Source organism: Phaenicophaeus curvirostris, chromosome 2 (assembly GCF_032191515.1).
Source record: "Phaenicophaeus curvirostris isolate KB17595 chromosome 2, BPBGC_Pcur_1.0, whole genome shotgun sequence".
NCBI lineage: Eukaryota > Metazoa > Chordata > Aves > Cuculiformes > Cuculidae > Phaenicophaeus > Phaenicophaeus curvirostris.
Window position 1 is genome coordinate 39,231,826 of NC_091393.1, and position 22,367 is coordinate 39,254,192.

The 22,367-nt window shown below is 39.7% G+C and overlaps 1 protein-coding gene across 1 annotated transcript in view; it reads left to right on the top strand.

The window, feature by feature from the left end:
- The window catches only part of NT5DC1 (5'-nucleotidase domain containing 1), a 141,515-nt gene that overhangs the window by 102,377 nt on the left and 16,771 nt on the right, over positions 1 to 22,367 (top strand). Inside the window, exons 9-11 of the mRNA XM_069851748.1 lie at positions 13,779 to 13,897; positions 15,171 to 15,329; positions 21,445 to 21,613. Coding sequence (XP_069707849.1) covers positions 13,779 to 13,897; positions 15,171 to 15,329; positions 21,445 to 21,613 — 447 coding nt within the window. The remainder of the gene's footprint in view (positions 1 to 13,778; positions 13,898 to 15,170; positions 15,330 to 21,444; positions 21,614 to 22,367) is intronic.

The following is a 22,367-nucleotide window of genomic DNA, read 5'->3' on the forward strand; positions in this document are numbered from 1 at the left end:
ATCCTCCTCATTCTTGTTGACTGCTTTTGTGGTTGGGGCTTAACAGTTGTCATACAGCAACGTGGGCTTGATCCACCTCGCAGGTGCCCGAAGTGGTCCTTTATCTGTTAAAACACAAGCATAACCTCGTCCCCATGTTAGTAGCTTATACAGACCTTTCTATTGCCCATAATAACTGTTTTTCAATAGTTCAATAACTGGTTTTACAATGTGAAAGTTCACATTGTCTTATACTTGCTCTGATTTTGACGACATGGTTTGTACATGCTTCAACTTTAGCACAATTTGATCATCTCCTGCTAATCGCAAAAAATTCATTACATATTGCACCTTTGTCAATCTGTTTTACAGTGTCTCTCCTGATTCCACCCTCCCCCCCCGGTTTTTTTTGGTTTTTGTGGTTTTTTTTTGCTAACAATGTTTTTATTACTTGATGGGTACGTTCCATAATGGTATGACTTGGTAAATGGATATCAATACTTTCTGGATAATCTATTAGATCTACTTGTAAATTCAAAATATTTGCCATGCACCACTTAGCATATTCTTTTGTCATTGGGATATAAATGATTGTTGAGTCTTGGCCTAATAACTGAACACTTCTTTTTCTTCTCCCGGTGATTATCATTGTAATCATTTCAAATTTACTGACTATGTTTTTTGGGGTTAGTGTGGCAAAATATCCACTCAATAATTCGTAATGAATCTCTTGAATTTTCTTCTATCATTGCCTCAATTATCCCTAAAGGTTGTTTGCACTAGGACCCAGCAGTTGTTGATGAGTGACACTGGAATGCAGAGTGTTCTAATAAATTGACATTCCCCTAGAGAGATAACACAGTTAACTCCTCTGTTCTTCTTCAAAGCCGAAAGTAAAAAAAACTTAGAAAGGAAGGAGAAGGGTGGGAGGGCGGCGGGTGGGGAGGGGCACTCACACATACAGATAATTCGACAACCAGAATTCTAAAGCAGAAAGTTGGGGTTTTTTTAATATTTCCTTGCACACATAAGAGTGTCCGTCCATGAATGGGAGGAAAGAGCTAAATTGAAAATATCAAAAGACTGAAGGGAACACTAGGGAAACAAACCATGCACAAGGCAGCAGCTATTTTGGTGTAAAGAAAAAGCACATTTCCTTTTGAACTGGTTTGTGCATTTCTAGCGTATATATGATTAAACAAATACATTTTATTCCATCCATGGAATTAAAAAGGTCCCTCTGGAAAGCTTATTAACTCATGCAGATCACCAGACTGTACTGCTGTTTACAAGTGGAGTGTTCTGCCTTTAATATCTTAGATTAAAAGCTGGCTTTTTTTCTTGCCGTTGGAGAGATAGATACTTTTCAGAAGCTATTTTTTTTTTACCATTTATTTGCAAGCTTCTTGAAACACGAATTGACTCACAACTACGTTGTGAGGCTGATGCCATATCTCAGAAGTCACAGAGGTCTATCTTAAAATAAATATATAAGTGCTAGGAATGGATATAGAAACAAAAGTGTATAGCAACTCCTCTGGCTACCTATCATTTGATATTGCTCAGCCGACTCCCATTGTAGGCAATGAAGAGCTAGCCAACGTGGTCAGTGGAGGGCTGTACAACTGCCCAAACAGCAGGGCCTATGCTGTACTTTGCAGAATACGTTGTCCCCATTGATCCAGTGCTGCAGTCTGCAGTGGCTGTGCTTCCAGTCATAGACCCTTTACATTACATTTCTGCGTCTGGAGCTGAATCCCATCAGTGATGCACTTGCTGCCTAATCATAGGCCTGCAGTGCTAATCAAGAGCCCCAGGGAATACAGACACAGGTCTTGCAGAAATCGCACAGGACCTATGAAAGACCTGCACCTTCCCGGTTTGGACAGTATGCATCTCATATGTCTTTAAGCACCAGAAATAGAACTAGACTACCTGCTGATTAGAAAGCTACCATCTGTGCAAGTCTACTCCTGTGCCTGCAGCAGCCAAGGTCTGGCTGCCTTCAGGATGCATCAATACGAGTTCATAAACTTTACCACTCCACTAACATTCAGTGCAAACCTGTGTGAATTACCTTCGTGGACATTTATCTTAAACTTCACATTATAGATCTTAAACAGCTGTCAAAATCTAGAAGATTTTTCTGGAAGAAAGAAAGATGATCTGTATCATGGGGGGACTTACCAGTATGACTTTGGAGGGCAAGATCATTCTTTGGCATAAATCACACATGTATAAATAATAAGTGATAGAATTTAGGGGGTTTTATTTATCTCCATGTAATTGTTGTCTTTTGTAGGATTCAAAAAGAAGTTTATTATTAGACAGAGAACGTCATAAAAAGTTAGCTTGTGATTTGATTTTTAATTAATTTGGAAATTGGGATTGAGATATTTTGTAGTGGAGCAAAAATAGACGGTTGTGCATAGTACATTCCTGGCAGAATGAGGGCTGGCAACCACTGCAGAAAGCTTCCCTTCAGCATAGTTTCCATGAATCTGTATGTGCTGTTTTTCATTAAGAAGCTTTAAAGTTCTCTTGTGTGTTCTTGCAAAATGCCAAGCTTTTATTAAGGTTAGTCTGCAGAATTGTTTTTCACGGAAAGCACATGTCGACTTTTGTACTGCAGGCATCAGATCTACCCTTGGAAGCAAGCAGTAAAAGGAGCTGGTTAGGAAGCCCTAGAAATTAACTGAGAACACAAAGACAAATCATCACCAAATCCTGGACTGAGACATCGTTCACTTTGATGTGGCACTGAATCACTTCCTCAGTTTCCCAGTTTCTAAAGACCAAGGTTTACCTAATGTTTATGAAGCACCCAGGGGAACTGCAAAGCACTTGGTGGCAAAGGAGAGCAGCAACAAATAGCAGGTGTGGATTCATTGTGCTTGTGGGAAATCTGAGGTGGCTAGATAGTTACCTAGTTAACCAGCAGCTCTGCCTCTCCCACCCAGCGAAGGTCAGAGAGCACAAAACAGGACAGTTCTTGGATGGCAAGTGACTGTGGCACACGGCATTGTTTAGATGCCTAGCAAGCCCTCTGCAGCTGTTGTTAAGAAGGGAATTACTTCTTGCAAGCTGAAAGTTCAGGAAAAAAGTAAAAATTATGTGTCATCTTCTTCCTTACTTTCTTTGTCCTTCAGTTTTCTTTATTATTCACATAGGATTCCATATGTCTTAAACTTCAATATGTATCTTGCATGTTTTTCTAGGTAGAGATAGCAACCCCAGTAGTTTTTCTCTTCATTAGTAAACTCATCCTAACCTGATTCTTATCTGCTGTGAAACCACTTTATATATTATTACTGTCCACAGATTCCAGGTGTCTCTGTGATATTGCCAGACTAAGTCTCAGCCTTCCAAGATGATTATTTTTTCTGAAATAGTAGTGAGAGATGTTATCTGTGAAATTCCTGCATACAGAGATCTGGCACAATGCTCTTAGTTCTAAGAAACAAGGTAAAGTGCATTTTTGTATAGACACTAAGTGGTTTTGCAAACCATGAAAAGTGAATAGACAAGGAATTGGAAGAGCATTATAAAATGTGTCATGGGGATCATTTCTCTTTTACTTCTTTAAAAACCTCATTAGTATACATTTTCATGTCAGTCTTCCCATCAAAGAGTAACTAAACATACTTTGCCAGAAAGGAATAGTTTCCATTTTTCCTTGCCATTTCTATCCTGGTTACATTGTTCTGAGATTTACAGTGACTATTTCACAGATAAAAACTTTTCCTCTTTGTTAAAGCATCTATTTCCTATTATTTTTCATTTTGCTTATTGAATATGAAGTTCTACTATATCTCCACAGATCTAATAGGAAGAGGGATTCTTGTTCTTTTTCATTCTGATGTTCCCTGACACGCCTGGCCCCATAGCAGACTGTAAAAAACATCTGGAATCTCTGCCAGTTGTTCAAACCTAATCACTTTGTCCCTCCTTTGAATTTATCCATGACTGTGGTCCACAGGGCCATGAAATTGTACCCAGACATCAAAACTGGGCTTGCCGTCACCTCTTTGTCTTCAGATGCACATACCTTACCTTTCCCTTTGCTCCTCGTCTGCCACAAGTCATAAGGCTTAACAGGGAATTCCGTGTACACACCCTGCATAGCAGGAGCTGCAAAGGAGCAGGAGAGGTATAGTGGAAAGAAGGTGAAAATATTTTTTAGTGTCTCTGGACCCAGGAGAAGTTTTCCTGCTGACCCTCATCTCTGCATTCATGACTTGAGCAACATCACAGTGCAGTTATTTCTTTTATCCAAACTCTACGTAAATTCAGTTCTACTTCTCTCCATCTCACTTTGTCTTCTTAAGCCTTTTAAAGGGATATTGTTGCCACAGTACCAAAGTACTTCATGGACCCTTAATATATTTACACTCATAAGACTTCTGCCATATGGGAGCTTTTAATGCTTCTGTTTACACAACAAAGCACCTGAGGTCAGGTGGGAAATCTATGGCAGAAGTGGTGATTCCCTCTCCCAAAAGCCAAGCTAAATCAGTTCAAATCATGAAGAACCCTGTATGCAGCCAACCACAACTTACCAGATACTAGTTGTATTAGGATGTTTTTTCCCTGTTGCAATCCCCAGGACAAGCACCCTTCCCAAGGATGTTCTTAGTCACAGCTCCCTGATGCCTCTTGGCAAGGCACACATTCAAGAAACCAGCTACAGCTTGGCCATCCTGCTTCCCAGCTGGCCTGCTGTCCAGCACATGCATAGTTTATATTCTCCTTTTTCTCCTTTTTTACTGTAACTTGGCATAGTGCCACCTAATTATTCACCAGTGCAACACCAAACAGTTTTCTTTCTATAGCACTTTCTGGCTCATTGCTTGTGGCAAGAGTGCACTGCATAACCCCAGATTTTTTAAGTCTTTTTTATTTTTCCTCAAAAAGGGATGGTTATAATATCAAATACAGTAGAGAATATAGTAAAAGCATCTATAGGTCCCCCTTAATGTAATAAGATTGCAAAATCTCTATTTTGTTTCATTGATGATACGTGAACAGAGAGATGTCTCCAAGGAGAGATTATCTGAAGCTAAAATCAGTGTTAGGCCCTGAATTGGCTTTTGGTGCTTCTTGAACTTTTTCTAAGCAAAGGGAAACAAAATATAAGGCAAAAAATGTATCAGGAAAAAAGAAGGTCTTATTTGCTACTGAACATGACCACCCACTGTGATTGTTTTAATATTATATTATATTCTTTTCTGGTATGTTTGATATTCTGTCCTATCTATGATTTTGAACTATTAGTGGTAGTTTCTATGTTTTCTATTAATAAGTTGTAGAATAAGAGAATAATTTAGGTTTGAAAAGACCTTTAAGATCATCAAGTCCAATCCTTGAACTAGCACTGCTAAACCACCACTAAACCACGTCACTAAGCACATCTACCAGCCTTTTAAATACCTCCAGAGATGGTGACTCAGTCACTTCCCTGGGCAGTCTGTACCAATTCTTTACAACCCTTTTAGTGAAGAACTAGTTCCCAATATCCAGTCTAAACCTCCCCTAGCGCAACTTGAGGCCATTTCCTCTCATCCCCTCACTTGCTATTTGGGAGAAGAGAGTGACACCAATCTCACTAAAATCTCCTTTCAGGTAGTTGTAGACAGTGATAAGGTCTTCCCAACAGCCACATTCAAATAATTTTAATATTGATTTGATTTTCAAGTGTGTCATGTAATGCTTCTCTTCAGCCATGTGACAAAAAGAAGTCTTGGGTCAGTAGGAGCGAGAACCCTTCTGTCAGTAATCTCAGGTGTTAGCTTTTATTTCCATAAAAAATTGATTATTCTAAGGCATCCAGTTTTGTTTAGGAATATTAGGAATGAGTATACTTCACAACTTCTAAATAGCAAGATAATGGTGAAGCTCTGAAAGAATAAGGTATTTTGAAGGTATCTTTTTTCTTTATTGAAATTTCCTTTTCTCAAACAGGAAAAAAACGTTTAAGTTTTTTAACCTTCACACAGTAACTGGAAGATGCCCAGGGTCCATTGACCAGCCCCTGCAGTCTCCAAGAATGCTGTGGCCACCACTTGCTGAGCTTGCCAGGCTCAGCACCAGCATTGTGCTTAAAAAAGTGTTGTGGTCTGGGATGGGGTCCTTCTTTTTTAATTATTGAGTCAGAGGGACAATCTGACCAAGGTTTTAGTAACCTCTAACTGCAGCTATGGAATGCTTGCACAGTACTTAACAGGCAGAAGGCTGGGTGGATTTTAGTCTGAGCTTGGCTATATAAATAGTTTTGAAAGTAAATGAAAGTAAATTAAAATACGTATTGCGTGTTCCAGGTAAATGAGTATGTGCAGTAAATATGCATACTCACATCTACTTTGCAGTTGTTACGCCCTTTGAAATAACATATTTTAGGGAACTGAAGAAAGAAAGAACAAAGACCCTTGCAGCAGTGTCCATTTATGGAGATACATTTGTTCAGAATAAAATGGTCTATTCTAGTTTACATATACTTGCAGTATTAGTATGTAGGGGGGGAAAAAAATCTTAGTTTTACTGTATCTGAGGATTAAAGAACTTGTGTTCTTTTTAGTGTCTGAGGCCAAAGTAAATGATGATAGGAAGTTTTTCCCCAGCACACTGCAGTGTCAGTTTTCAGTGGGGAAGGGAAAGATTCAAAAGCAAATTGCTGTATGCCTTCTTTCAATAGGGTTAGAAAGATTTCATTACAAAGATGATGCTTTCTGTGCCTCAGTTCTATTTTAATTATGAAAATTGAAACATTTTTCTGAAGTGACAACTTAGATCAGAACTGACTACTGACCCTCATCTCATCTTCTGGGCTTCCTTCTATCTTCTGCTTTCATCCACTTGAACTTTTGTAGAGCAGCAAAGCACACCCTGCTTATTAAGGAAGGTTTTAGACAGTTGCTTGAACTGAACTGCATATTCCTGAAATGATTGTGTCAGTTTTATCCTAAATTGCCATACATCTCCTAACTTACTTGAATTCAAAATGTTTTTTGGGAAGGCCTATCTCTCCCCATAATTATATTGGAATCTCTAGGATAACTATGGTATTAACATTGATGGGATTATTTGGGAATATTTGTCCAGATATTGGGAGTTTCTCATAAGGCTCTGGACTTCTTACAAAACTAATGAGGTCCAGAAAAAAACTCTTCAGGGGAGGGAAATTATTTGTGCCTCTTCAAGATTCTGACTAAAAGAAAAAACCCTCACACTTAGAAAATACGTGCAAGGAAGAAATGAAATTCTGTATTTATGTCCCTCCTACCCTTCTAAAGTAGAAGTTCTCTGACTTATAAATACAATTAAATAAAGTTATGGGAAAAAACTTTACCAAACAGGCTGGACCACTGGGCAGAGTCCAATGGCATGAGGTTTAACAAGGCCAAATGCCGGGTCCTGCACTTGGGGCACAACAACCCTGTGCAGTGCTACAGACTGGGAGAAGTCTGTCTAGAAAGCTGCCTGGAGGAGAGGGACCTGGGGGTGTTGGTTGACAGCGACTGAACATGAGCCAGCAGTGTGCCCAGGTGGCCAAGAAGGCCAATGGCATCTTGGCTTGTATCAGAAACGGCGTGACCAGCAGGTCCAGGGAGGTTATCCTCCCTCTGTACTCGGCACTGGTGAGACCGCTCCTCGAATACTGTGTTCAGTTCTGGGCCCCTCACCACAAGAAGGATGTTGAGGCTCTGGAGAGAGTCCAGAGAAGAGCAACAAAGCTGGTGAAGGGGCTGGAGAACAGGCCTTATGAGGAGCGGCTGAGAGAGCTGGGGTTGTTTAGCCTGGAGAAGAGGAGGCTGAGGGGAGACCTCATTGCTCTCTATAACTACCTGAAAGGAGGTTGTAGAGAGGAGGGTGCTGGCCTCTTCTCCCAAGTGACAGGGGACAGGACAAGAGGGAATGGCCTCAAGCTCCTCCAGGGGAGATTTAGACTGGACATTAGGAAAAACTTTTTCACAGAAAAAAATCATTGGGAACTGGCAGAGGCTGCCCAGGGAGGTGGTTGAATCACCTTCCCTGGAGGCGTTTAAGGCACGGGTGGACGAGGTGTCTCTTCCAACCTGGTTATTCTATGATTCTATGATTCAAATGTGGACCTGAACTAAAATTAAATATGAATTTGCAGGCAAGTCATTTTCTAAAAAACAATTTTCATTTCCAAGGAAAAAAGCCATGTTTTTATTTCATCATGTCAATGTTGAAACACTTTATTCGTTAGCCAGACTGTTCCTAGGAATTCATGAAGTTAATGCTTTGACAGAATGGAAAACAAATTGCTACATCTGTAGAGAGCTGTTATTTTGAGTTCCTGTACCACAGTAATCAAGACTTCCTAAAGAAACCTGCTTGCTGACTTCTCTAAAGGAAATGCCGATTTTCTTACAAGCACATAAAACTTCGTTCTGGTATCTGCATAGCCTGTTCCTTGGCATAATTAGGCACTAAGGCAGAATTTATTAAAAACTGAAAAGATTTTACTAAAACAAAAAATATTAAAGTTTTTTTTTAAAATTTTATTTCTCTTCTCTAGGGAGTCTGTGGTTCTTATATGCCCAGGGCAATTTGAAAATACAGTATCTTGTTCTTTGATCTTGTCAGACCTTATAAAGAAGTGAAAGAACAGAAGTCCATCATCAGAAAAAGAGTTGTTACTAATTGGATAAGTAGCGCTTATGAATTATTATGAAATAGTTCAGGTTTTTTTCACAGGATGGCCTCTGTATTTTTCTCTCAGCTTTATCTCTCTGTAGTCTTTTGGAGTATTGCCAGATTTTAGTAGTACTGTTATTTAGACCTCCAAATGAATGAGCATATAAATGTTGGGATGGCTGAGCATCAGAAAGATGTATTACTGGCTATGTAAAATGAAAAATTATGTTCCAATTTTCAAAACTAATGTTTTACTTTGATTAGTTCAGCCTTTGTCTCACCAACCCTAAGCCCCCCCAAAGAAGGCAGAATGATGCAAGGGCAGGAAGAAGGCTTTCTCTGAAAAACAACAAATTGAACAGCCAGAAATAGAGACGGTCAAAAACACTAGTTACTTTGGGAAGCTTTGACTTTTTTTTTTTCCCAGCATATCATACTAAGGGAATAATTTGTTCCTTATCACTTCTCTGCAGTCAATCCAGTCAGACAGGAGACTGGCAAGCGCTGGTGCACATGTCGGGCAGATGGATTTCACAGCTGCTTCCAGGGCACAAAAGTAATTCAGGGATCACAAACCACATCTGCATGAATCCTGGAAACCACCCAGCATAGGTGGTTGATCTAAACATAGGAATTTGGGGTGCTACCCTACAGAAGGTGCCTAAAGGTATAAAGTTTTACCCCAGCAAGCTTGTAGGTACTTGCTTTCTTCCTGGAGAGCATGCCCACAGGGGAACTCTACAGCTTATATCATCCCGTCTCATTACCTTTACAACTGGAAGAAGCCAACAGAAGGATTTTACTTATGCAGGTCCCTTTGTCTCAACTATAAAACAATTACGTGTTTTCCTGCCCCAAGTCCCCTTGTGGGAAAGAGGTTGTGTTTCTTAAGTGATCTCAAAATGCCGTCTAGAATCAGACTGCTTCCAAGCTGGGCTGAAACATAACCCAGATCTTATAGCAATGTCCTCAGGGCCTGAAATGACATTACTTTAAATTGCAGAGAGGCATATCAGTATGATAGCTGGGAACATAAAACATACTTGTTTTACAATAGCCCCCTGAGGCAGTAACCAGGGCTTCACTGTGCTAAACACATATGCCCATCTGCAGTAAGTGCCTGTGTCGGGTGGGAGCCTGCAAGAAAGGGGAGGAGCAAGTACAGGCACGAGCAGTGACAGGGTCACTGCGTATTTTTATCCTGTTGCACAGTTCAAAGGAACAAAAAATATCAGTAACCCTAATAGCCAATCTCACTAGATTTGTACAGAAATAAGTTAAAGGCAGTCAGGAGAAGGATAGGAAGGCAGAAGAAGGGGCTGCTGGGGAGCTGTACACACGCTGCAGTTAAACCTAGCACATGTCTGCTGGCATGGCCTCCAGGCTCTTGGAGTTGCTTTCTTGCTCCTGCCAGTCAGGCTCTCGGGTGAGTCACTTACAGGTCCTTGCCCCAGCACTTAATCAGTGGTCACTGTAGAGTGTCCAGCTGGAGGAGCAGCACAGGGTGATGGCCTCAGGGGCGGTGAGCTGATGAAAATTAACCTCTGTGTAGGTGTGGCTGAGTATAGATGAGTAACCGTTGAAGTGTAAATTCATCTTCACCTCAGGCTTCCCAAAGGAGAGCCCCATTCCATGGGCTGGGGTTTCAAAGTGTAAACGCCATCCAGGTTAAGGATAGTACTCCAGGTTCAGACCCTGAGTTGAATATTTAGTGTGGACATAAGCTCAGCACCACATATGTTCAGATTTCTATCTTGGCAGGTATAAGCCATAAATGTATAGTTAAACAGACACCAGTAAGCAAGCATGTGCAGTCTTTCCCAAGAAGCGACTTTGTGCCAAAGTAAATTACTATCAGCTGTCATTTAAATGAGAATAAGCTTCACTGATTACTTTTTGCATATTCATTCAGAATGAAAACAGATGTTCCTCAGCCCATGTTATAAACCTTCAACTCACATTTAAAGGGAGGCAAGAAAATTCTCACAAGAAAAAAGATTACGAGCCTTTAGTGAATTGTTTTCTCTGAAAAAAATTGTGATGGGAGCACATTTCTGAATCAGAAAACATTTCCCAAGATGTTAATCACAGCAATATGCAAATTGCCATTCCAACGATATTAATGTTGTCCCAACATGAGTCAAACTTTTGTTGTTGTGTTTAAAAAGGAACATTAACGTCCCCTCAGGAAAACTGCTCTAAACCACTGTTGAGGTTTGTGTGAGTGTTTTAATGGAATGATTTTCTGGGTTTAATTATTTTGATTTTACATGCTTGCTGCCTTTACACTTCTTGTTGTGGCACGTTTTCAGTCAAACCAGAATCCGGTTTGCAATAATGTATTAGACTTCAGAAGGAAGCAAGTCATTCTATCTAAATCATCAGAGAAATTCTTTTTGGCTATTCAGTCTGTTTGAAATTGTCAGGACTTCTCCTTTTCCTCCCAGCTTATAAGACCTGAAGCATTAGCAGCCCTGCCTATATATGCATTGCTTCCTGCTGAAGGAATATTTATAGCATTTCTGACCTTTGAATGAACTTTTACAAATCAATAACAGCAAAGTGGAAGAAAGGTGAGTGGCAGTTTTCCTCTTCTCTGAGCGTAGCCAGTGTTAGGCTTTGAGTATCTAAAATATATTGGGAACTGACATTTATGCAGCATTTTTGCAAGAAATTTGCAGATTTCTTCAGTGCTGTCATGTAGCTGCTCTCCGAAGGGTACATTACAAGGCCAGAGCCAGTGGTGTCCTTAATTGGTTTTTAAGTTGTTGCATATCATTTTTTTATATGGCAGAACTACCACAAGAGGCTTTAAGAGCCAATGTTGAAGAATAATTTTCTTGACTATGTTGAGCCACAGGGAAAGTGTAAGTGGATTAGAAAACCTTCTTGTTAATGACTTACTGCAACTGAAATGCTGTTAGTTTCCTCCCACTATAGATTACAGAAAAAAAATTTACACAGTCACCCCTAGATGTGTGAGCACAAGCAGCTGTATGAGATGGTTCAACATAAGATTTGCCAGTTCAGGGTCATTATCCCTATAACCCTGCAACTCAGATATTACAAAGGACCTTTCCCAATTCCTCAGCTTTCTGAAGCTCCTTCCAAAATCAAGATGTTCCCATAGTAAATTAGACATCTCAGAGGTGTTTGCTGCCTCAAGCATAGAGGTTGAAACCAGACTTCGAAATTTCCGTTCAATTCATTGCCTAAAACCGAAGTTCCTAATTTATTTAAATCTTTTCCTTTTCCAGAGCTGGCACCTCTAGAGTGTGCTTCTTGTGCTGTCTTTTGCTTCCTAAGGGTTCCTGGCCAACTAGTTCAGATTGTAACTGTAAATTGGAAGCCCAAATTCTGGATATATCCAGTGAAGTGAATTGAATTCCATTGCTAGGGGTGACAGTAATCTATCTCGCAGAGTGAGAGATCTACTTTGTAATTAGAGTAGGTTTTTTCAGTCTGGGCTGGTGCTGCTGTAGTACATAGGGCTTCTATTTGCAACTGTGATATTGTTATTCTAAAAATCACTATCATAAAAGCTCCATTTTTATCTAGTATTTTCCTGATTGACTGAATGGAGAGACAGTGATAACTATAAAAACCTTCATAAATATTTTCTTTTGTGTCCATATGATTTGAAGATTGTGTCTATTTGTCCAGCCAGCCTTACAAATATGTCTGAAAATACAGGGAAAATACAACAAATGTGCTGAAGTTTGATGACTTCTGTTTGATCCAAAGTTGTTTGGTCAAAACTATTTTTAAGAGTCATGAAATGAAGATTTTTTTTTTTTATGGATGCTATCATAACTATTAATATCATTAGATTTCTGAAGAAGAACAAAGGAAAAGGCATTTCCACAGATGTTCTATGTGAATTTTTAGTGTCAACTTTTAATTTCCTTGACTTCTCCAAGTTTATAGAAGTCTTACTATAGAATTATTTTGTCTGAAAATAAATCCTGTGTTTATTCTAATTCTTAGATTCATAATATTAAATAATCATGTACTGCATTATGTACATCTTCAGTGCTCTTAAACACAAACCTGTCGTGTCATTTCAGTGTTCTCCAAAATTTGCATTCCAGCATTCAGCAGTCTCTAAACAAATGAATTCTGCTCTATCTTTGTCTTCTTCCTAACACATTTTAAGTACTTTGAAAAGTTCTATACATCAGGAGAAAAACTGAAGTCCTGATGTTACGCTTAGGTCAAAGTACTGTATTGGCTTCCAACTTCTCTATCGCCTAAAAAACAAGACATGTTTGGTTGAGACTGAATAAGAAAATCACCCTTTGTTTAACTACTTCAATAGACAGAGTACAGTAATATTGATAGTTGTGATGAAATCCTAGCTTATCAGTTCAATAAGGCTATTTTTGTTCCAGCAAGAAGCCAGAAAGAGTTCATATGGCAATAGCACGTTAATCTGAATGAGCAATAAGGTTACACAGGCAGCAGAACGAATCCAGCTACTTTGGGACCAGCTAGAAATGAAGGGTGATCACATCTGGGTGATGACCAGGTAGTTCCAGCTTCTACTCTTTTTTTTGCTTCACTGACGTGAATATATGCCAGGATGGATTAAACCACCAGAAGCAATATTGTCTGCTTGTCATTTCTTCAGAGCTGGATAATAACTGAAACTGCTCGTTGTTGGTGCTGATCTAAGACTGGCAAATAACCTTAAGAGCTGCCTCAGTCTGTTTTGTTGTATTTACGTCAGTGTTTAAAAGCAGTAAGTAATTTGTCTGTGGGAAAAGGTACATGCTGTCTCTTACAGTCTGTCTTATCTCATGATATCACCTTAGGTCTATAGCAGCTCCTCCATCAGTCTGGTTTCCTGCCTTCACTGCAGTGTTTGTGAGACAAAGCCTGTGACTTTGGTTCCGTAGCTCTCCTGTAGCACTTGCAGACAAGTCTCAGCTGTTTCTCTTGTCACAAATTATTGCCTGCACCCGGCTGTGAAAAACCTGGTCTGAACCTGCAGTCAGTACCAAGACTTGAGACAGACACTGGAGCTCATTTAATGTCAAAATAGACCATAATCTCCAGGCAGCTTTTCATGCACCTCACAAATACAGGAGGATGGGCTGCTTTCATTAACAGTGAGCAACTTTGTTTGGTGATTTCAGAGAATGATGAGGAGCAGGAAGCTCTGCTGTCACTGGACAAGCCCGGCTGGTATTCCCAAGGTAATGCTATCCAGCTTTATGAACTACTGAAGAAGATGACTGGCAAGTTGGATCCCAAGGTATATTATAAGTGAGAGTAAATCTTTCTGAAAATACTATTTCAGTCTAAAATTCATCAGACAACCTTTCATTAACATCATTTATGTGATCGGTCTCAAATTTTTGTCCTGAGTATGCCTTCTGTTGTCTAACAGACTGCAGTCCAGAACTGGAAGTAGCATGTTAGTCCTCTTATCATTAGAATGTGTACTTTTTCTACATGTTTTACCCTATGTGCATGGTCATACATTTCAGCAGCTTTGGGGAGAATCAGGTTGTAATCAGGAAATAAACAGTCTCCCTGATTGTTTATAAAGAACAAATAGATTAAATGGTGACATCAGTGAAAATTAGGATCATGTTATTTTAATTACAGGTCTGGATGGGAACATATCTGTTGTGAGGAAAAGCTGAGAGACCTGGCTCTGTTTTTCCCGGAGAAGAGAAGGCTGGGAGGGAATCTTATCATTGCTGATAAATACCTAAAGGGAGGGTGTCAAGCAAATGGGGCCAGACTCTTCTCAATGATGCACAGTGACAGGACAAGGGGCAACGGGTACAAACTGGGCCACAGAAAGTTCCACCCGAACATGAGGAAAAGATTCGTTACTTTGAGGGTGACAGAGCACTGGAACAGGCTGCCCAGAGAGGCTGTGGAGTCTCCTTCTCTGGAGACACTCAAAACATGGTTGGATGCATTCCTGTGCAACCTGCTGTAGGTAAACCTGCTTTAGCAGCGGGGTTAGACTAGGTGATCTCCAGAAGTCCCTTCCATTCCCTACCATTCTGTGATTCTATGTGTGAAAATGCTGCTGAAGATGCTGGGACTGCATTTTCTGTAATAGGTAAACTACCTCCTGGGCACAGAAGAGTTCTGAGTCACTGATAGATGCTCTGTATTCTCCCTTGTTTACAAAGTTGTCCAAAATTTGTTGCCATTGTTTAGTGTATTTTCTTGGTAGTCTTTTCCACTGCTTCCTGGCAGGCTATTTCTGTCATTCAAAAATACCAGCAGTGTCCCCCATGCTGGTTCCAGCTGGGCACTCCTTTCCGATGCCCCTGAAGGGTGAGAGTGAGGAGGGTATGCAGGGCCAGCCTTTTCCTTATGGAGGCGGTTGAAGATAAAACCACCAGCAGTGATATTAATAAGATCTCTTTCTGTCATGGCCAACAGTAAACACAGAAGAATTTTTATTAGGTTGTTTTAAAGCTCGTTTTCTGTCTCTGTGAAATACAGTTTGCTTATGTTTTCCTCATATACAATGGACTTTAAATTTGCTGTTTCCCTTGTAGGTTGTTTATTTTGGTGACAGCATGCACTCGGATATTTTCCCAGCACGTCACTATAGCAACTGGGAAACTGTCTTCATCTTGGAGGAGCTTCTAGGGGACAAAGTTACGCTGCCTGTGGAGACTGAATCTGAGCCCTTGGAGAAGAAAGGAAAATATGAGGTAAGGGTTCCTTGCAGATGTTTTCTGGAATAGAAGAAAGTAAGTCACAAAAAAGCATTGTGCCAGCTTTGCTGAGAATGAGCCTGCTTATCTTACCAGGCTGCTAGCAGCATCACGATTCCTTGCAAATGTACCTTCCTTGCCACACCACGATATGCCATCCTGTCCCAACTTGGTATTGCCGGGGTGACACAGAGCCTCTACTCGGAGCTAAATCACAGACCTCAGAGAAAGAGCTGTATGTGCAGTCCCTTAACCAAAAAAACATAATCCTTCTCTGCAACAAGAACACACCCTACATCTTGCAAGGAGAAATTTCTTGGCCACTCACCTCAAGTCTAGCACCTGAACTCTATTGAGTTCATGATTTTTCCCAGCCTATCATGGCCAACAGAAAACACAGAGGAATTTTTATTAGGTTGTTTTACAGCTATCTCTCTCTGTGAAACATGGTTTGCTTGTACTTCCCTTATATAAGAAGAACTTTTAATTTGCTGCTTCCCTCACAGGTTGTTTGTTTTGGTGACAGCTGTGCTCAGATAAGAGGGACTGTTTTGAAATCTGGCCCAATGCAGACTACTGATAGTTACCTCAGATAAATAATGTGATTTCCAGGTTGATCACAGCTGGGCAGTAGGGCCTTAGCCCAACTACTGCACTTTAATTCTCCCCCAAAAGTTTGAGGGTTACCATGGTTTATCCTTCTCTCTGCTGGCCAGAGAACAGAGTAGACGGGGAATGGTGCTCGGATGGCTGAGGTAGCAGTGTTGTACCTCCTGTATGTCCTACATAGGAGCTGCAATGCAGCTTCACTTTCCATTTGGAGTGTGGTTTTTGTTATGTTCCTAAACAAATAGGTAATTTTCTTCTAATATATATATTACGTGCTTTTTCCACTTTGCTTTGAAAAGCACTTAACTTTTTTCTTCTTCTGAAATAATTATTCTTTGTGACTAAAAGAGTAGCTCATTGTGGGGTGCTTTTATAGTAGAGATATTTTTAATCTGACTAAAAAGTGGTTTAAAAGCCCTTATTTTTAGGGGAGAAAAGGCTGACTTCAGTCTGGCTAAAATAATATAGATGTGACATCTATTTCTCTACTTTTCTAAATCATGGATCTAATATTTTCCCCCACTATCCTGATTTCTAAACTAAGGTCAGACAAGAACATTTCAGTCACTGAAATAAGAAAATGTAATCATTAATGTTTAGGGTTCTTTCTGGGTTGCAGAAAAAAACAAAAATTAAGACAAGCTCCAGTCTTCTATCAAGAAAAATGCGTTTCTTAGTAAGGAAGGCAGGAAAAAAAAAACAGGAAGATTGAGTAATAGTGTTTCATAGGTTAACATAATTTGATTTAATTAAATAATGCTACAAATATAACTCATTCTCCTCCATAAATTTGTTCATCCTCTGACTGGAGAGTCTGCTGCGTTGCTGCATAGAACTTACATCTCTGTAATGTTTGGGGTTTTTAATTCAACCATGGTTTCTTAAGCATGTCCAATACATGCCTTTGAAGCACACATATTTAATTAGACAGCCAGAATATGTTTCTTTTCCTGGAAGTGCAAAAAAAAGAGTTATTGAATGATGTGTTTCTAAGCCCTTCTCCGTTATTTGGTTTTCTTTTGTTGCAATACCTCTGGTTGACTGCTCGCAAGATTCATCTTCTCTATTGCTGCAGTTATCAAGCAGGAAATTGAGACTTTTGGACAGGTTCTTGACATTTCTCTAACACTGCAGTAGTGCTGATAAGAGATTGCAGTATCTCGGGGAGACATCACCCCTGCCACGCACAACCCCTGTTCAGTTTACATCCGCTACCAGTGACAGCAAGCAAGCAAGGGAGAAATGAATTGCATTGATTAAAGGAACCTGAACCAGGGGGGCCGTGGCAGGTCAGTGGTGTTATTTCATTACCACACTGTTGACTGGAGTCTGAACAACAGGTCACATCCATATCTCTGCAGTTGACTGGACACCACTAACTTAACAGGACTAGTTCAAAGGGTCTCCCTTTACAGGCCTATGAAAGTTTTATTTTCATTTCCCTAATAAATCTCTCCCATTAACCCTTTGGTTAAGAGGAGAAAAAGGGCAACTCAAAGGATTGCAAAAAGTCAGGTGTTCTTGGAAAGTTAAGCAGTAAGAAATTTGATTTAGTCAGCCTTCTTATTCATTGGCAATAACAAAATATACACTCCTGTTACAGATTTTCGGTGCCATGCTCTGTGTGCAGAGAGGGACTGAAAATGCATTTCGTAGTCCTCCTTACAAAATATTATTAAAGAAATAACATATTACTTCTAATTTGCAATTGCCTCTTTCAAAAAGAAATTACCAAAACCTGTTTTCCGTTGTTTGACTGCTATTTAATCACTAACAGAGAGAGAAGAAGAAAACAAACTCCTCAAACACAAACTGGGAGGCTAGTAATATCCATTTTCATTAGCAGTTTTTGTCTTTTTCCCTTCAATTAAATGCAAGATATAAGCCAGATACACATAACTGTGAAATTATGGTAACAACTGCAGTTCTTTCAAGTATATGAGTCATAACTAAATGAGAAAGAGAATAGCAAACTAAAAACTATTCATGCAATTACTCCGGCTCCCAAGTGAATGGCAGCATGCAGAGGGGAAAAAATACCAGGCATTGTGTTGAAACAAGATTCCCCCCAGGTCTGGGGGTTTGTTTGCTTGGCTGGAGACTGTGGTTTTGCCTTCTGTTCTTTAAATGTGTGATCGAGTCCATCAATGAAAACTCTAAGAAAAGCTGGAATTTATCCCAGGATTTTGAAGGAAACTGTTACAGAGAAGCTAGTCATTGTATAAAAACCTCAGGCTATAGGAATGAATGGAGCAGAAATCAAAGAATTTTTTGACGGGTATAGATGGTACTTCTGCAGTAGGAAGGGAAAACTAATTATTACAGTATTGCCTGGTGGCTGGTTGGTTGGGGCAGGTCAGGACCCTTAAGCCCCCAAATTTCCGGGACTCCCTTGCCATGTTGATAGACAAAGCTAATTACTCTGTGCCTTTTGGCCCTGTTTGTCTCTTTATTCCCATTTATCTTTAACACAGATCTAAGAGTACCTTCAGGAGCAACCTGATGGACTGTTGTGAAGACTGGCTAGTTAAAGAGACATCTCTAAAGCAATAACCTGAAGTGAAATGTATTTTACTTTAAAGACTGTTTATAGTGATCCATGTTGTTTAGGTACAATGATCATAGGTGAAATGTTTTATATTTACACGTGACTTGTAGGGGGCAGGTTCTGTGTGGAAGTTAGCCCATCTGCATAGCCAGCATGGGTGTGTTTTTCGGGGACATCTGGTTGTTGTGACCAGCACAGCTGTACTGGCAGAAACACTTAAGATGCTTGCCATTATAGTGGTAAAACCATATTTTGAGCATTGATTTTTTTTCTGGCACTAGGATTTGGTGGTGGTGTTACTACCTTGGCACAAAACACACAGCCATGAGTACCATCCATCATACTGGATGCAGGAGAGTCTTAGTGCTCGGCAGCTGGTACAAAGATGGTGGCATAGATGGCAAATCTCCATCTAAAATAACACCTTTAAAACATCCTGACAGCTCGATTTTTCACTCCTGTCTCCTCTACCTCCTTCTTTCTTTCATCTCTTTGCAAATATAGAAAAAGTTCAGAGCTCAGCTCCCTGTCTGTTTGGATCTTAGAAAGGTCATTTGTAAGCTGACAAATCAGTGTTACTGAAGGATCCTATTAACAGATTCTGTTTTCTTTATTAGCAGGCCCTATTTGTCTGTAGCTGATAAAGTATTAAAGGTGATACTAAGTATTCCAAGTGGTTTAACTTACTGGAAAACTCTGGGACTTGGGGAATTTGGGTACCATTGTTAATTCTCTAAAGTCTAGACATAGGCTTTGAGGCTTTGCATCCTCAGCTAACACCTGCTACTATCTGATCAATAAGCCTGAGAGCAAAACCACACACTTAGGTGTTTTGCATACGAAAGAGGACTTGGTTGGCACTTCCCAGGATCCACTGTCCTGCTGTGAGAGTAAACCACATGTCTGGGGACTAGCTTCCAGAGCATCTAGTCCCTGCTGCTGAATGCGTGTCTCCAGACACGTGAGGAGGAGTGATGTTAACAGGAGACTTTTGCCTCTTCTCATAGATGTAGAGATTCATGATATGTGGGCTGTCCTTCATTGTAGGCTACGTATGTTGCAGATATCTTCTAGGCATCTTAGGGTTGACAACGGAGCAATGTTTGGTGCTTCATAAGGAAGTGGGCAAGGTTTTGACAGCTCTTTTCAGATTTGAGAGCAAGATTTAGCCTACCGAACTGCCCCTGTCATATGGAGATAAGCTAGTAGGAAAATGATAGTTCTCTACCAAGTGACTTGATGATGATTCTTGTGTCTGACTGAGTTTGGTTTTACTAAGTGCTTGGGCTGTAAATGCAAAATGTAAATGTAAATACCTCTTCCTTAATAAAGAAGAAATTCCCACTCTGAGGATCAGACCTCTGAAGAAATCAATTCATTTCCTCAGATTGCTGTTTTAATTGCCTGTTGAACCAGTCGTATATTTCAAAAAGCAGAAACCTCAGAATTTTTTCTCTTGTCTGTAAACAAAGACCTGTCTTTTGTGCAAATGCTTATATGGGCAAGTACGGGGGTTGTTGGCTTGATTAATCACCTGAACAGCTGTAACAACCTTACGAGTTTTCTGCATGTGTCATCCAGCTGGCAAACACATTTTAATTTGACGTAGCATCTACATTTTATGTAGACTGATGGACTGATGTAAAGCCCTTGGCCTTACATGGAAAGATAAAAAATAGTAAAAAAAAATTAACATGCTGTCTCTGTGTGTGAGGTAACAAAACAAACCCTCACAAAAGAGCCCAGCTCATAAGTTAACTGCTGGTTTTGAAGGAAAAGATGTGGTGGTTGTCACAATCCGGATCACCACATAGACAAATGAATCCACTTTCCCCCCACATCAGGGCCGGACACGAGCGTGTGGCTCGTGGGTCCGGGTTATGACAATGGTTTTTTCCAACCTATTTATATCAGAAGATGGAAATCAGTATTTATGTTTTTCCTAATCAATAATTCCGCCCTACCACTAACTATGCTCAAAGAAAAAAATGTTATACAGAATCATAAAAAGAATGACTCTGTTTACTGACGTGGTCAATTTGGCCAGATCAACAGTTCTCTTGTGATCAAAAGTGAGAGACTTCTGTCATGAACACAGATTACTCCAGCAGATTCTCAAAACTGGTTAAGGAATTAAAAGGAAAATAAGGTATAAAAGTTCACAATCTGGATACATATGCTAGAATATCTGTTCTATCTCTTGCTGGTCTGAAGAGTTATTTTGCACACAAATTACTTTAACAGATTTTCTATAGTGTAGTTCACAGTTGGTTTTCCATTTTTTTCATCTTTCTGTAGGGGCCTCCTGGAGTTTCTTCTGGCTGTTTATGGCAAGGTATAGCAGGTTTCAAGAGGAAATGCTAAAAAAGTCAGTTTTGCCAATGGTGCTTTAGTGCTTTCTTTAAAACATAATGAGTGTACATGTTATTGTCTGAAAATGTACAAGAAAAAAAATCTATTTTTCACACTTTGCTAGGCACCTTAATGGCTCTCCATGGATCCTGCAGCTCTGTTCTCCATACAGGTGGCATGATGTGTTCTTTGTATTTACTGCATCAGCACCAGGAGACTTTCCCAAGAGAAGATCGAGGCAGGGTTAGTGTCTGTGCCACAGCTACCCACCTTCTCGAGCAGAGAAAGGCAGCAGGCTGTTCACGCTATCGAAAACAGAAAAATGGGGAAAAAAGATTTTTAAAGGGAAAAATATTTAAAGCCAACTTTTTATGTCCTAGGAAATCCATAAATCGTTTGAACAGGAGCTTGGGGACTTGTGGGAGGAAGATTGTTACTGTTTTTCTTTGTAATACTTTAAAGTCACATTGCTCCTGAAAAACAGTACAGTTTTCCCAGAAAATCAGAGAAACACTAGATTTCCTTAAACTAATTCTTGTGGTTGCATAGAGAAAGATTTCTCTTTTTTTTTTACGATTGCATATTTACTTATTTTTCTTTCAGGGAGATCAACTCCAAGCTCCTTACTTTGTATCTAAACAGTGGGGCTCTTTCTTCGTGGACAGATTGCCAGGCCTGGAAAATGCAGAGGAAACCTTAGTTCACACGTGGTCCTGTAAATGTATTAGCACTTACAGCACTATTGCAATCCCTAGTCTCGAAGCAATAGCAGGTAAGGAAGATTGCTTTTTTTTTTCCTCCCATAATGAACATGTGGTATTCATAGTAACTTTATAATACTGTTGATCTATATTTGAGATTACATGTATCCAAAATACATTCCAGAATGCTCTGTTCATATCACACAGCAGCTAATCTAGTGGCTATTAATTACTTTGATGTTTATGGTTTTTAATTATTGTCTGTCTTTGTCTCTACAAATATTGATTTTTCATTTATCCTATGTTAAAATTAGGATACAACATTAACAGACTGTACATTTGTTCCTGAATTTGGTCAGGACTGCCCCACAGTATTTTTCTGTTTCTACTCTCAGTGGTGAGTTACATTGGGAAACAAACACATACAAAGTTACTCGGATATTTTACACTTCCAAACATTTTTCTCTCTGATCTGGTTTGTTATCCTTCCACAATCACTTACCCTATTATGGTTGAAATGGAGATGAATAAACACAAGAATGCAATGAAGCCAAAAATACCCAGGACTGTGTTTCTGTCTTTTTTTTTAATGTATGTAATGCTTTTGAAACTGCATCTTTATGGATAGAGCTGTAGCCTAAAAGATTCTCCTTATCTGGAAAAAAGAGGCTATTGCAAGCAATATCTTATTCTCCAAAAATTCACCTAATTGAGAAACCAGCTCAGGCTTTCTGCCTTCTTACATTAAGGCTTTTTCAAAGATACGATTATTGCTGATCTTTGGATTTCCACTAATGTGTATCCCTGGAGGGACCATTCCTTATT